Raw genomic sequence first — 16224 nt, forward strand, 5'->3', positions numbered from 1 at the left:
TGTGGATTAAAAAAAACATTCAAAGGAATTATGGATTGTGATAAGAATTTGATAAAATTGTATGTTAACTGATTCATCTAATCTCATAGATCAAAGATTTCAATCTTAGATATGTCCCCGAAATTTCAGTTATTTCGCGTTATATGTAGAAGTAAATTAGTTTTGAGTCATGAAACAAATATTTCATATTTAAGAGTAATCTCGGTTTTAGTATTTTTTTTGAAAATGATATATCAAGTATATATAAAGGTCAAAGAAAATTATAAAGAATGTAGGTTCGCGCGCAACATGGAACACGAACAGTCAATCAACCCAGTCAACAAAGTTTGCACAAGGAAATCGGTCTATAATGTATTTCGTTTCTAAGCCGGATAAGGGTTTTCAAAAGTAACCGATATTAATTTAATAGGTAGTTAAAATGTATCCTTACAACACTTAAGCTACACTGCTAGTTTTGCTTTTTTAAGTTCATCAATTTGAAAATAAGGAGAATGCAAATCTACTATTGAAATCTTTGATGACATATTCATATTGACATCATAAAATGTACTCGGGATATTTATATAGGTACTTCAAATAGAAGCGTGTATAAATTGTTTCTGTATGCATTTTTATTTGTGTATAAAAATATATCTAAGGAATACCTATGTAACAAAAATTGTATTTAAAAATTTTTAGACCTGTCAATTTAGTTTGTTATGTGAAGTCAACGCGATTTCTAGAAACAATAAATTTCAAAGTGTGATTAAATCACAAACATGACTAATGAATTCTTTTATTATACACGACCTACTCATATTAAATTGGTTATTAAACGTGGCATAACGTTGGAATAGTAACGAAATTTTCGGGACACACATCTACTTACTTGCGACAGCACTTTTGAAATATCATTGGGAGAGAATTTGATTAAATTGAGAAAACATTGCGACAATATGCCATGTTTATTAATAAAGCCTTAAAGGATTCTGCAACTTGAAATATTTCTCCGCTTCATTAGTTTGTTTGGTGTAAAGTAATAATAAGTTGCCAAAAAAAACTGATAATACTTTTCTAATAAAAACTATTGCCCGCATTCTTCGCGAATTGTCAGTTTTCCAGAACTTAAAAGTAGTCATGATACTATTCATCTTTTCAACTAACTCTATGCCTAAAATCAATTTTAACGGTTGCTCAGTTAGGGCACAAAGAAAACGGTTACATACACTTTATCGATGGCCGGACGGACAGACGTTCGTTCCTCTTTTCCATATCGAGGTTCGGAAATATAGCAATCTTGAATCTAACGCTGCGGTTTGTTGAGGTGGAAGAATATCCAGCAACCAGTACGAGTTTTTGCTTTTTTATCCATAGAAGTCTCCCAAAAACATTTAACAAGTCTGGTGCGTCTTTATGTCCGGTGACTGGATATTGAATGCAAGTAAATTTCTGGGTAATGAGGTAGGGTCCACATATACTTTCACTCTCTAGGTAGTATAAGTTTTCAACCCACCACACTTCTCCAATACGCACTGGCGATAACAAACTCGATAAGTCATTACTGTCAGTTGTTAGTTAAAACGACCAGTGAATGATATTATGTTGAAAAAATTTGATTAATTCAAAGCATTGCAATTTATAATGTGTTTTTTATTGACTCTTTTGAGCTGCCACAAGACCAACGTAAATAAAAAAAAGCAAAACAAATAGGTACCAAACCAAAATCACTTTTATTTATTTACACATGGGTTTTACATAACCTTGTATATTTCAAGACAAATGATATTACGAAAAAAAAAACATTTTTAAAAGTGTATTATTATTCTAAATCTTAGCATTAGTGAACAACATTTATAATAACATTCCAATATTTTGTACTCTTTTAAAATGTGATAAATTACAAAACATGACAATGATTGCGAATAATCACGCAACAATTACAATGTAAACTAATTAAAACATTACAAAAATCCATTAATATTATTAATAATAATAATTAAAATTAAAACAGCATTAGCAAAGTATGCCACAATACAATACATGTACAATATCATATACAAAATCGATTTTCACTGTCAGAAGCGAGTTGAGGTGACAAAGTCGAATATTAAACTTATTGAGTTTAGCATTAACATTTGGCATAATACAAATTGGCATTCATTTTAGTCAAGATATACAGATATAACATTCTCATTCTCAATTGTTAATCACATTAATAAACTATTTTCGTTAGTTAGAAAAAAATTTTTTATCAAAGATTATTTGAGCATTTGAATTGTCAGTTTAATCAATAACACTAGGCAGTAACAGAAGTAGTCGCCTACTTCTGTTACTGCCTAGTGTTATTGATTACCTTAATAATAATTGCAAGGAAAACAAGTGGCCTATTTTTGCCCAGACTTAGTTTAATAAAATAGGCCTGGCCTAGTAATTTTCAGTTTGAAGGGCAGAGCAAGGTCGACACTTATATTAATCAATAATGTCCACATTTTTTTTATTTTGTATATTTTTTCACGAACATGGCCAACTAGGATTAATAGAGGCCATATAGTGTAATTTAAATGCTTAAAAATAATATGAAACTAACAATGAAAGTTCATAGAACCATTATGATGATATAAAATTTAGATAAGACAATCATAGTAACTTGTATTATAAAAAAATATTCAATTAGAATTTATTTATTACAGTTCTATATTTTTAACAATAATTTCAAGAATTGCATACGCCAATGACTTGCTTGAGCTATAATATATTATATTTAATACAGTATAGTAATATTAAAATACGTAAATCAGATTGTTACATAATATTGTCATTGAGAGGTAAAGGAATTTTTTAACTCTACATGGATTTTTTAAATTAAATTTATGGTATATCCATATGATATATCTATCAATCTTTATCTGTGATAAAGGCACTCAATTCGTTTGTACAAATACAACTAGTGCCTTTTAGAAAACAGAGATGTATGGATTCGTAATGTTTTGAAAAAAACAATTAAGACCTTGATCTCTCAGTTACACATATTCCGCGGTTAAAACTATCCTATCCTCAATTATAGGAAGACACCATTTACAAATAATAAAATTACACAAAAAATGTCGGTCTACATTGATATTGGAATGCACGTAATCTATTGTTAAGAGAAGATTCATAGTGACAAGATTTGGTCGGATTTTGGTTCTATTTGTTAAAACAAAAACGATTGGAGATTTTTCAACAGAATTTCTGTTGAAATGAAACTGAATTTCATTTGTATAATTTTCTACCGTAGTATCTTACTTTTATTCAAAGACGACTGTGCTAATGAGGTTTATGAGTTGATGCTTCTGGGAGTATGCAAAATGGATGTCATACTCTGTAAGGCGGATTTTTTTGAGCGGCGGATTATATAGCATAAATCTTGCTTTAAGTAGATCTAGGTATTTTAGTTTTATACTCTGGTAGAAATTTAGCTCTACTTGAATCTCCATTAATTTGGAGGTTGACCACCTCCTGTCATTTCGGTGGTATATCGTGTAGATCTGCCAATTATATGGCACTTTTATACTATATAGACAAAAGTCTACATAAATATGTCTACACTACTTTACCACCTACATACATCAGTCTTTACTTCTGTTTTACCGAGGACACATTTTTTTCAATTTAAAGTTTTTATGTGAGATACTAGCTGCATCGCACAGTTTCACCCGCGTTAAGACGTATAAATAGCGTATAACTTTCTATCTAGGACGACTGATTTTTTAAATATACAAAAACATTTATATACGAAAAAAACCACCACGTATAAATAGTACAGACATCAAAGCTCTTACGTTCGCAAAATATATTAGACAGATTCATGTTCATCGTTTGCGATAGGCTTCATTCGAAAATGCAAAACGGTACGAAAAATTTTAAACTCTTACAAATTCTTATCAACAATAAGTATAATAATTAAATCCAAAATAAATGCTTGCGTGCGTTTTAAGTACCAACAAGTACGTGTTATATGTACGGCACCGTACGATTTCACTGTTGAGAGCTCACAAATTAGAATTGATTAGGTGATTGTGTTAGGCCTACATGAATAAAGAATTTTTGAATTTGAATTTGCTTATCTAGTGCTTTTAACATGTTGAAAAAAGTTAAATCTCACGATGCCGCAAATGTAATACCTTATTAATCTATTTATAACAAAATACTTTGTTACAAGTAAAATAAAACGTTGCACTTTCAACTCTCCCCGCACACTTCGACAAATTTTTAACTAACTTTTTAATTATTCTAGATTGTTCTACACCCTTTTCTTTCGCTGAGAATTTGTCTAACATTCATCAAATATATCTAAACAGGGAGCCATCGTGGCACCTTACATTACTTTCCTAAACAAAACTTTACAAGCTAGGGTTTACAAGAATAACGTCATTAATTAGTTTTTCGAGTTAAACTGCCCCAATAACTTATCCATTGAATGCAATATTCATATCTCACTAAAGCTGAAACTTGCGGGAAGTTGCGTCAAAGATTGCAAGACTAGTTTCAAACTCGTCTGATGTCCTTATTCATAGTTTTTTTGCATTACGCCACGTAAAGCTGATTACCTTCCCGAAAATAACAGATTAAAAAAATATTATGTATTCAGGAAGTAATTTCATTATTGGGACATTTCATCCTAATTATATATTATAATACAAATACACCCTAGCATTCATTAATTTACATTTAAATTACAACCAATCAAATAAGGCTAAAGCTACTGATGGAAAAATTAATTTGTAATACTTGTGTACAAGACTTGGCTTTAGTTTAAGTTAACGTATGTAGTTAACACACAATAGCTTCGCAATAATTAAAAAAATATATGTATTAAATTATACGCCTGTGATAGGTCTACATAAATAAATAATTTAGAAATTTTATTTTTAACAAGAGGTTTAACCTCTTGTTGAGACATCTTGCATCATTTAATTTTTGTTAATCAATTATAATGTGCAATACTGTTTGCTGTACAAAGTGTGGCTTTGTTAAGTTATTTCTTTCTGATTAACCAAACCACTAAAACATGAAAAAGTCGCCAACATTTTTTTTTTAATTTTCTTTCGGATTTAATAACATTACAGCATATTTAATAAAACTAAATATTTCAAAACATAATGAGTGTATCCACGGAATGATCCCGTATTACAATCAGTCAGTCAATAAAAGGCACAAACTAACAGTACAACCACAATGGTGCTAAATCGTTAAAAGAGCACCACGCGGGCGCACTAGTTAACCTTATATTACCGAATGACAACCGGATTTAACTGCATACAACGAGCAATTCCTTTTCTTCAGTTATAAATAACATTGCTTAAAAGCAATCGCAATCGTTTGTACAAGATTGTCTAATAATGTGTTAAAAATACTGATTCGAATAGAGGGTGCTGATTGATTTGTTAGTGAACTAAGGCAGTAAGCAACAGAGAAAGGGCGGTAGCATCCTCCGTGCGACTACTACCATGCGTCCAGTGTGTTTATAAGCAAACCCATCCGTTGGGAAAGGCTTTTATTCTAACAGTGGACTGTTATGGTCTAGATGATGATGACCATTTATTTGTGAGTCTATTTTTATTTAAAGTTTGTTTCAACAACCCTATCTTCAAATTTATACAGATTTTATATGTTTATTTTAAGCGTTATTGTAACGTAACTGTAGCCTTATTAAATCACACATAAGTCATAAGTTAAAGATAATAATAATTTGGACCCACCTCAATTTAGCAGTAAAGTGCCACGGTTCTCATTTCAGCTGATATCACTAAGTACAGAGTCTTCAACTAGGGGTATCTTGGCTACCTCGAAGAATATTGTGTGGGAGTACTTGTTCCTGACTGTACTGATGGCGGACTTTGGCTTCTTGTGGAGGGTCGCGTTCTGTGCTAGCACCACTGGGAGGATTTCTTTTATTGTGTAACCTGAAAAATATCAACGTTGTCACATATGAAACGTCAAAACCGTGTGTTTGTAGGGACTGCCAGCCAAGCCAGCAGCGGGGCTTAGCCCTTTGCATAGAAAAGGAATAGGCGTTTTAAGAACAAACATATAGGTATAATTACCACAAACAAGAAATTAAAATGGACATTGAAATTAGAAGTTAAAACTATTAGTTTTAACTCGGACTGAAATCTATTTATTCTAATAGTAACTTTAGTTAAGCTGTAAAGGTAAGCTCTATTGATCTCAGCCTTAAACTCTAGCGCCTGCTTCAACATGGGTTAGAAGACAGCAGTCAGGAATTCTAACTTTCTACTACATGTATCATGAGGAAAAAATATGGTGCATTATGAATGTCTAAAATATAATATTTATTTAAATTCAAATTCCAAAATGTTTTATTCATGTAGACCTTATCACAGGCACTTATGAAGCGTTCATACATTTAACATGTAACAAGTTAGTGATGGTGAAATCTGCATTCCTTAACTTAAAACTAAAGCTAGGAGGGTTCCAAATGCGCTCTGGTCTAAGAAGAGCCCACAACAAACTTAGCCAGGTTTTTTTTTGTTGTCACCATCTCACAGTCGAATTAATGTTGAGCTATGAAGTGAGAGCAATTCATACCCAAGATATCATACTTGTTATCCTTAATATTAAAATAGGATTTTTCTATTAGCTTACGTTTATATAAAACATATAAGCTTTGAACTTATTGAGAGACATCTCAAGGATTTCATGTGGTTATTGGTTATAAAATGATATACAATTACCCTTAAATGAATTACTATGCTGCCTGCACTACAAGTTTATTTTTACTTCGAATATTAATATTGTTACAGTTCACTTTATTTGAAATTTCAATTTTGTTATATTTTTATGTATATGTATTTTAATTTTGTTATATGTCTTTTTCATATATATTATTATGTATATATTGCATGTTGAAGAATACTTAAACCTGTAGCAAATAACATTTAAATATACTCAGAGAGCAATAATACAATCCATATTTAACTGCTATAACAGCAAGCAGTGCGCGGCGGGCGCGCGTCGTATGTACCCCTTTTTATATATTATCAGAACCATTGTAAGAGCGCTAGTGACAATACCGATTTTATGAATGGCATCTATAGACTAATTAAGTAGGGGGAATGCCACTGACCTGTATAATACTTTAAGGTGGGCGTCCACCCGCCAAGGGACTTCATCCGCAGCGCGATGTATAGAGCGGCAGCTGCCATCTTGCTGTCCGGCAGGCCCAGCAGCCCGTACTCTAGCAGACACTGCTCTAGCACAAACCTGGCTAGTGTCAGCGTGGGCATCGACACTCGTGCACACTGTTACGTATGATTTTTTTAAAATTAATATATAAATAACTTATGGTCAAAGATCTGGCTGCAGGATTAGTGCGTTTATCTTTTTTCGTGTGCGTTTAAATTTTTATGTATATTTATAATTAGAAGTGTATATATTTACCAGGTTGCCTATCACAATTTGGCCGCCTAATTTTTTTTTGGGAAAAAATTTCGTTCACTCGTATTTTTAATAAAATAACGTCTACATCATGTATATGAAGATTTAAAAAATTCACGGTTGCCGTTGCGCACCTGTCCGTACTTCTTCGCAGGCCAGATGTAAACAGATATGTTTTCGATACACTTATACGTTCATAACGTTTATCTATTAATCATATACCAAATTAAAGCTAATTTTTTTCTATTTCTATCATATATGGTTGCCTAATTAAATCCGCCCGCGAATAAGGGTTGCTGGTTGTTAAAAATGATGAATATTTAAGGACGGAACTCGTACCACGGTAATTAGTTGGTAGTCACGGTAATTAGTTGGTTGGTTGGCTTGTGCTTTGCAAAGACCTTTTACGACTAAAATATTGCAGTTTTTTTGTTAGAAAACAAAAACCTAGTCTTTGGAACTGCGCGAAGACTTGAATTATAATTTTTGTGATATAAATAGGTTATTAGCAAAAATAGGCTTATGATTTGGTATAATAATTGGATGATAATAAGTTACAGATTTATAATTTCTACAAAATGCTTGATTTTATATTACGTATACAATTTACATACAGGCCGTCTACAATCTACAGCAGGTGTCGGTAAATTGTATACGTAAAAACAAGAAACAACAAGTTAATGGTTGTGACTTTGTTTATTACCGCGATCGATAGTTATTCTCATTACACTAATGATTAGATTCTATAATAAACTCTGTGGAATAGTAACGAAATAAAACCATTCCGAGAATACGCCGAAAGAGGTCGCCTGAAAATCAGCGCTGTAGAAGTGATCACTTTCAGGCGACCTTTAATTTTATTTAGTTACCTAATTTTAAACCGCGATCGATAGTTATACTAATTACACTAATGATTAGATTCTATAATAAATTCTGTGGAATAGTAACGAAATAAAACCATTCCGAGAATACGCCGAAAGAGGTCGCCTGAAAATCAGCGCTGTAGAAGTGATCACTTTCAGGCGACCTTTAATTTTATTTAGTTACCTAATTTTAAGTAGTTAATCTTTTTTTTTTTTGTTTATGTTCTAATTGATATGTTTTTGTTTAGCGTGTACTTTATGTTTTGTTTCCTATGTGTTGTTTTTTTTCTCAAATAAAAGAATAGAATAGAAAAACTTTATTGCAACACAACACAATAGGAAAACAGTAATAGTACTTAGTGCTAGGCTGCAAAGGCTATCACTAAAAGCGATCTTTTAAAGGCAACCTGAGCGTCCGAAGCCGATAAAAAAGTGGACAGTGTGTAACAAAAAATACAATAAACTTACGTGAACATACATACTACATTTACATAATAACTACAAAAGTACCGATATAAATTATACTCAATTACATAGATAAGTAATAATTTTTTAAGCGCTGTTTAAACAGGTGAATAGATTCGGAATGACGTATTTCCCAGATCCTTGCCTAACATAATTGTGCAGTACGAATTGACGATATATGGCTATACTAGCCATTATCGTCGTAGTTTTATAAATCGTAGTTTTATAAATATTTTTTAAAAAATTACTATTGGGGTGACTACATTGTTATAATAATAATAATAATCTATTTGCACAACTATTATTTATCAATTTACACTAAATACTAAGACGCTTAATACATTTTAGGTAACAATTAGATTTAAAAAAACTTTCTAAGATTTACACGAATGGACATTTGAATGTTGAAGACCTATTTGTTCAGCAAAAGATGCCCATTATTTGGCAAGATGATGATAACAATACTCACCCTAGCATACCGCCTGAGGAATCTGTAGGACAGAGGGATGCCCAGGTCGAAGTCAACGACACGCAGGATGGTGATCTCCATCTTGAGCAGTTGGCTCAGCGTGTACGCGCCGTCGCAGATGTACAGGAAGTCGTCCACGAGGGGCGGAATGCGCTCCTGGAAACACGACGACAAATTTCATTTATTTATTTATATATATGTATCAAAACAAGGTTTACTATTACCCACAAATATTTGAATAGATTTAGGTAAAAAAGTCATAATTTGGCCCTGGTGTGGGTGAGTATCTGACTCCTAACTAGTTATAACTGTATTTAGGATATCACTTATTCTACCGCGGACTAGTGGCATGTACAGGATTCATATTTTAAATACTGTAATGTAATGTACTTATAAAGTGCACTGTTAAAACACATCACTTATTTCTTAGAACTTAATATCAAAACATGATTAAATAGTAGGTCTGTAAACTTAATAAACACAAAACTTAACAAACTAGTATTAAAACAAGAAACTTTACTGCATATTATTACTACTTGACATATTTTAATAAAAACTCACTCATACAATACGTAAATACCGAATAACATGCCTACTGAAATTAGTGTGCCTACCCACCGCTTGCGCCGCTAACGGTCGCTGCGTCGTGCGACACACTCCGCACAATTAATGCACGCGTACAATAATTACACCGAACTAGGCGATTTATGCAGGAAGCGCCATTAACCTGGACGTACTTTCGTTATGATTTATTTATAGATTTTAATATTTGTAATTACATATTAAATAAGGTACTTTAGTTTTATATCATTTATTATTAGTTATAGATTATTATGTAAGATACAAACTTTGGTTTAAGATTTTGATTTAGATTATTTCAGATAGTAAGAAATTGTTAAAAAAACAACTGGGCGTTATATGTATAAATATAAGTTAAACTTTTTGCAGCCGTATGGCGCAGTGGGAAGCGACCTTGCTTTCTGAGTCGAGTGGGTTTGATTCCCACAGCAGGTAAAATGTTTGTTTGATGAACATAGGTGTTTTACAGGGTCTGGGTGTTAATCTGTATATTATATCCAATCACCACTCCGCACTAGTCCACCCATCCGCACTGAGTCAGTCTGGCGGGACTACGGCCTTTACCACTTCACATTGTGGGATGATGGTGTTGTAAGTGCATTTTAAGTAAAGTTAAAATATCACTTGCTTCACTGGTGAAGGAAAACATGGTGAGGAAACCTGCTTGCCTGAGAGTTCTACATAATGTTCAAAGGTGTGTGTGGAGTCCACCAATCCGCACTAGGCCAGCATGGTGGACTACGGCCTTAGCCACTTCTCAATGTGGGAGGAGACCCGTGCTCTGTAGTAGGCTGGTAATGGGTTTATATGATGATAAAGATAAATGGCTGTAGCACATGTTCTCCGTCCGCATGCTTCTACGGTTTCATACAAATTCCGCGGGAGCAGTTAGTTTTCATGTGATAAATAGTTGTGAAAGGCCAGCCTTTGTTACTCTCTTTTCTTCCCACAAACTAGGCATTTACTAGGCAAGCGCGCCCCAGCTTAGACAGCATCATTGCTTTACATGAGGCATGATAGTTGTCAAGCGCAAGTCTATCAAGTATAATAAAAAAATGGATGGATGGATGGATGGATGGATGGCTGGATGGGCGTTTGTTACTTTCACGCAAAAACTACTGAACCAATTTAACTGAATCTTGGAATGGAGATAGATGATACCCTGGATTAACGCATAGGCTGATTTTTATCCCGGGAAAATGTACAGTTCCCGGTTCCTTAACCGGGATTCATAAAAAAACCGCGTACGGATTCGCGGGCAACAGCTGGTAAAAAATAAATTCGTAACCACAACCATGCAAATGTAAATAACAATCAGCTAGCGCTGACAGCTGCAACAGTCCACAATCAAAATTGAAAGAATAAATACTCACATCAAACTTGGCTGCGATGAAAAGTGCAGAAGCTCCAAGCAACTGCAACTCCTCTTTCGAGAGATGGTCTTTCTCGGGTTGAGTCCGACTCGACTTGGTGAGGTACAAGTCCACTAGCTTCACCGCCAAGTACAGAGTCTCATGGTTCAGCTCAAAGCTCTCCTGAACCTCCACCATCCAGTCCACGAGGAGCGCTCGCATCCAGGATGTGATACCCTTCATCCTTTGAAGGTAGTCGTCAATAAGAAAATGTGGCTGGAAATAAAGAAAATTTCATCAGATTCCTGTAGTGGTTACATGGTTTATGGATGACTCTAGTACCCAATGGGTGGATGTTGATAATTTCTACCGCATTATCTAAACTGAAGGACTTCTGCAGCTGGACATAGACATTTATTGAGATTCCGAAACTCGGGCCTTGTGCCGATTCTGGGTTCAAATTCTCCATTGATGAATCTTCCCACCTTTATGCTCTCTATATCTCATGAAACACTGTAACTATTAACCAATGCTAGAGAGAGATACCCTCCATAGTTAGGATAGTCTTAGGTCCAACAAAGAGTCTGGACAGAGTAAAAATGCTGTAAGTGCCGGGTAAGCCAAGCACCCTGGCGACTAGCCTTCTTAATAAAAGTCTTAAGCAATGTCGCATGTGCTGTTTACACGATGTCGGCTTTTATCTTGAGATCAAATGCTAAATCTACTACATGTAACTGTGGCAACGTGGTTTTTACATAACTGCTTTGCGTTAACAATATCGGCCGATACAATAGCTGACGGCCGATTGGCACAGTTTGCAGCTACCCTGCTTTCTGAATCCAAGGCCGTGGGTGCGATTCCCACTACTAGAAAATGTTTGTCTGATAAGCACGAATGTTTTTCAGTGTCTGGGTGTTGTATATGTATATTCTAAGGTTTTATGTATATTATTGGTACTCAGGTATCAGGTACGTAATGTTATGGGTACTTAGGTACCCATAACACAACCTACGCTTACTTTGCGGCTAGATGGCGATGTGTGTATTGTCGTAGTATATTTATTTTTATTATTATTAATATATGACAAAAAATATCGTTGCCTTGTATTGGTCTTTGGATTTCAGGTCAGGTGAAAAAAATACGTTATTATTGATTTGCCAACACAGCGCAGCGGTCCATAATAAGACTTGGTGTATCTAGGATTGGTCAATGTTCATAAGCCCTATTACAATCCGTGTTGGGGGAGAGGGTTTTTGGAGTATAGACTTACTACGCTGCTCAAATGGGGGTCGATTGTTTTTAACGATTATTATAACAAGTTAGTGATGACAACAGAGTCCGACGGCGTAACTTGAGGAACGGTGGATGATACCGCTATTTCCCAACTGTGCTACTGAGACTTTTTCAACAGACACACTAAATGCCCCAACAAGTTTTGGTAAGACCCGGGATTCGAACCCAAGACCTACCGAGGATGGTTACCGATATCCATAGGTAAACATGGTAACAACTAGACTAAAAAGGCACATATAATAAGTATTACATTAAAACATACTTCTCTGCTCTTCAAATAGGTGAAGATGTCCATAGCATATCTGGAAACCTGTAGAGGGTCACTCCAGTTCTCCTTGTCAAAGTCCACCACTCCCTCGGGAACCTTGTGAATATCGGTTTGCTCCTCCAAGGAACGGTGCGAGTCATCTAAATTTACCTTATCGAGCTTTTCGCTTATAACTTTGTAGCCATCTTTTGTGGCCTCATTGGGGCTGCTGAAAATATTTTGTATGTTTCGCAATTGTTATAATAAGAACTTGGCTGATATTGCAGTAAGTTTCACAATTTTCGAGTATAATTCGCGGTTCGTGAGAAATTTGGCATGTCATTATATCGAAATTGGGATCTGATTTACAGCTGGTACCACTGTACATGGCGAATATAAGTGTTTTATCGGGTGAATTAACATTCCATCCGATAAAAACCGTGAGCAATGATATCAAGTATTAAAAAGACTCGACATTATTGCGTAATTTTTTCTCAAAGACAAAAACCACATTGCATTTCGGCATTTTCAAATATTAGTAGGTAATCCAGGATCATTATATCTACAGAATTGAAAACGTACAGAAACGGTTAGTCTCTTCATACCATTTAGCAATTATGTAGTTCTAAACGTTAACCGTAAAATGGGACAAACTTTGTGAGCTAGCAACATTCCGCGGGTTTAAAATGAGCCGTGCGCGGGGCGGTAGAACCGTCGCGAGAACTATTTAATTTTCTGGGAAAAAGTATTCTATATGTATCTTCAGGATGAAAGCTGTATATGTACTTTCGTGTTGCTCGTTTCAAATTATAATATTATTTACTCCCGTTTTCCTTCCCAAGACTTGTACAGTGTACAGGTAATAGAGATTTCAAGGACGTCAGAGGCGCAAATGGTTGGACGATATAAGGTGGTGGATCTTCTCAATAGAGAGAATTTTCGACAGTTGACCGCCAAACTTCAATTTAAAGAAGATGGCACCTGATGATTATTAATTCGGTGTTTAAGATACAATCTACAATTACTGCGACAGGCGCGGTGCTACGGCGTTATTGACCAACGCTTCCGGTTTTTATCTCCAGCGGATTTATATATATTACTGACTTGAAATAAATATTGATTCATAAATTCAAAAATTTACCAATTTACCCAAAATATCCAACTGGAAGCTTACACCACAAACAGCAGTGTTTAGCAGTTATAGTATTATTTTAAGATGGCATCATCATTGCCCATTAATGTTTCTAGAAACATCCCTCAGGCATCCCTCTCATAGAAGGAGTGAGGGTTGGTAAGCTTTGACAATAATTATCACATATCAGTGATATAACTGGAACCGACAACTTAATATGCTTATGTCACTATCTTAACTTTGGTCAGGTACTGAGGAATTTCTTAACTGGAAACCCCCAATATAATCCAATTTTTTTTGACAAAACTTAACAATCAAACTTAGGACATTAGACATTGAAACATTTTAACCACTAGACAAATAAGCCAGTTACATTAATCATCATTTTGACACAGTCTACCAGTCGGTAAAATTCATAAAGTTTAAACAAATTGGTCAAAATAACACAAATATTCATACTAACATATTCTCCAAAGCTGTAGTATACAGGGAAGGTTCACCAGAGACGTCGCTTCTAGCAGACTTGGCCGAATTTGAGCTCTGATTCTGATTCTCCTTACCCATAGACCTTCTTATCATATTTTTAAGGATTCCATTCTGTGCTCGGGGAGCTGTTTGCTTGGGAGGGTCTTTGGCAAAGTGCTTTTGTACAGTCTCTATGGCATTTGTTGCCGCTTTTTGTAGCTGCTTTGTTTTGGACGCCTTGCCATTTAATAATGTAGCCTGTGGTTTGATGCTCTAAAATTGGAAATGTCAGCTTAATAAATGACCCACTGCAGAGCAAAGGGTTTGAGAATAAATAACAACAATTAATATTTACTTATATTTTTACTGGACTGCAGATTTTGGAAATACACCAAAGATCTTGGAAACCTGTGCAGCTTGCTAAGCATTTGGAGTGAGCTTGGCTGGCTTGATTGATGTATCAGTGGCACTATGTACATCGGAAGGTCCCAGCCAACTAAGTACGTAGACAAGGCCAGGAGAAGAAGACCTATGTCAGGCAGTGTACACCAATCAGTTGAAGTGATGTTGACGAGGATCAAAGGTGTAGGTTGGATTCTGTTGGCCTTGGTAGGCTAGGTCTTGGTAGTTTCGTGTCAGAAAAATGGATTAAACATATTTGTAAAGAGCTCTAACATGATCATAATTATCAGAAAAACCAAATTTGTTAAGACCTCCAACATATAAAAATTGTATTGTATTGGATGTACATCCAATGATGGGTCACCTAAATCCATAAGGGTATTGACCACTCAGCACTTACTGATAAATCAACCATCATTATTAAATCATGTGCCATGTTGTATACTGAAGGTTTGAACAAATATGTGATATACTTAAAAATACTGCACTGCAGCTTGTAAAAGTTTGAAGAAACTTGTTTGTTATTTTTCTGTTTTTATATAAGTTCACATTTTGGGGGGAAAGTGCACCGACCTTATGAACTAGCAATATTATGTCAAAACATTGCATAAATAAGCAATATAAATACCTACAGATAAAAAGAAATCCTGTAATAGCAAGATAAAAACGCTGCAAATGTTTTAGAAAAAATAATAAGATTACCCTAAGAACATGTAAAAAAAAAAAATTGTTAACCTTTAAAGTAGGGAGCATTTTGCTTTCCACAGTGACTTTTTTAGCAACCATGGCTTTATCTTTGTCTGTATTAGTGCAGGCTTTGTTGAAGGCATTGGTGATGTCCCCGAAGGCAGCCCGTTTCGCAGTGATGTCTTTCAACGGGCTATCAGCTTTCCGCTTGTTTGGCGCCTTCAGGCTGTCTTTGTAAGTCTTCAGAGTAGCCAACTGCTTACTCCTCGTCGTGATCCCACGGCTCATGATGCCGTTTAGGTTCTCATTGACGCCGATCGGCTTCGAAGCCAACCTTGTTGGCGCCATTACTAACTACTGCAAAAGTGGATAATAATACATTCGCGTCACGTGTTACAAATAATTAAACTCGCTACACTATACCGAAACTAAATCAAGAGAAATTAAACGGCTTTATAGGTAAACAACGGTTTAAAATTCTCATGCCAACGACCAAAAATGGAGGCAAAACAACTGAACGTCTGCTCAAGACAGCGTCATACGAATATTTACAAAATATGAAGTATACTCACACTGTGTAGACGGGGACCGCCGTTTTGATGATAAATAACTTATTTTAGAATTCACACGGTCTACAACAGTAACTTTAAAGTTAATATTTAGTCCAAATTTCGTTATTTCAACTCGCAACCGAACAGTGCAATCTACAAAAACCGTTGCTATAATCCTTGAATTTCTATTGGCAGATTTGGCGAGATGGATGAACCAATGGAAACGATTATAAAATTGACGTTTCGTTTTCAAATTTCATTAGAGTACGAGTGTCTGTATTAGTTGAACTAACTATGCCA

The 16224-nt window shown here is 34.9% G+C and overlaps 1 protein-coding gene across 3 annotated transcripts; it reads right to left on the reverse strand.

Annotated features, from left to right (window-relative positions):
• Positions 1-1684: 1684 nt before the first annotated feature.
• On the reverse strand, positions 1685-16091 carry LOC120636971 (G2/mitotic-specific cyclin-B3). Of its 3 annotated transcripts, none has more exons than XM_039908549.1 (8): positions 15946-16091; positions 15422-15727; positions 14283-14557; positions 12703-12916; positions 11169-11423; positions 9217-9372; positions 7109-7283; positions 1685-5924 (listed from the first exon to the last, which is right to left on the reverse strand). In XM_039908549.1, the coding sequence occupies exons 2-8, from the start codon at positions 15719-15721 to the stop codon at positions 5755-5757; spliced, it is 1545 nt and encodes a 514-aa protein (XP_039764483.1). In that variant the 5' UTR covers positions 15722-15727; positions 15946-16091; the 3' UTR covers positions 1685-5754. The 3 variants fall into 3 exon arrangements, with proteins under 3 accessions (XP_039764483.1, XP_039764484.1, XP_039764482.1); XM_039908550.1 differs by having other exon boundaries at positions 12703-12913; positions 15422-15730; XM_039908548.1 differs by having other exon boundaries at positions 15422-15730.
• Positions 16092-16224: the final 133 nt, after the last annotated feature.

Source organism: Pararge aegeria, chromosome 3, assembly GCF_905163445.1.
Source record: "Pararge aegeria chromosome 3, ilParAegt1.1, whole genome shotgun sequence".
Classification (NCBI taxonomy): domain Eukaryota; kingdom Metazoa; phylum Arthropoda; class Insecta; order Lepidoptera; family Nymphalidae; genus Pararge; species Pararge aegeria.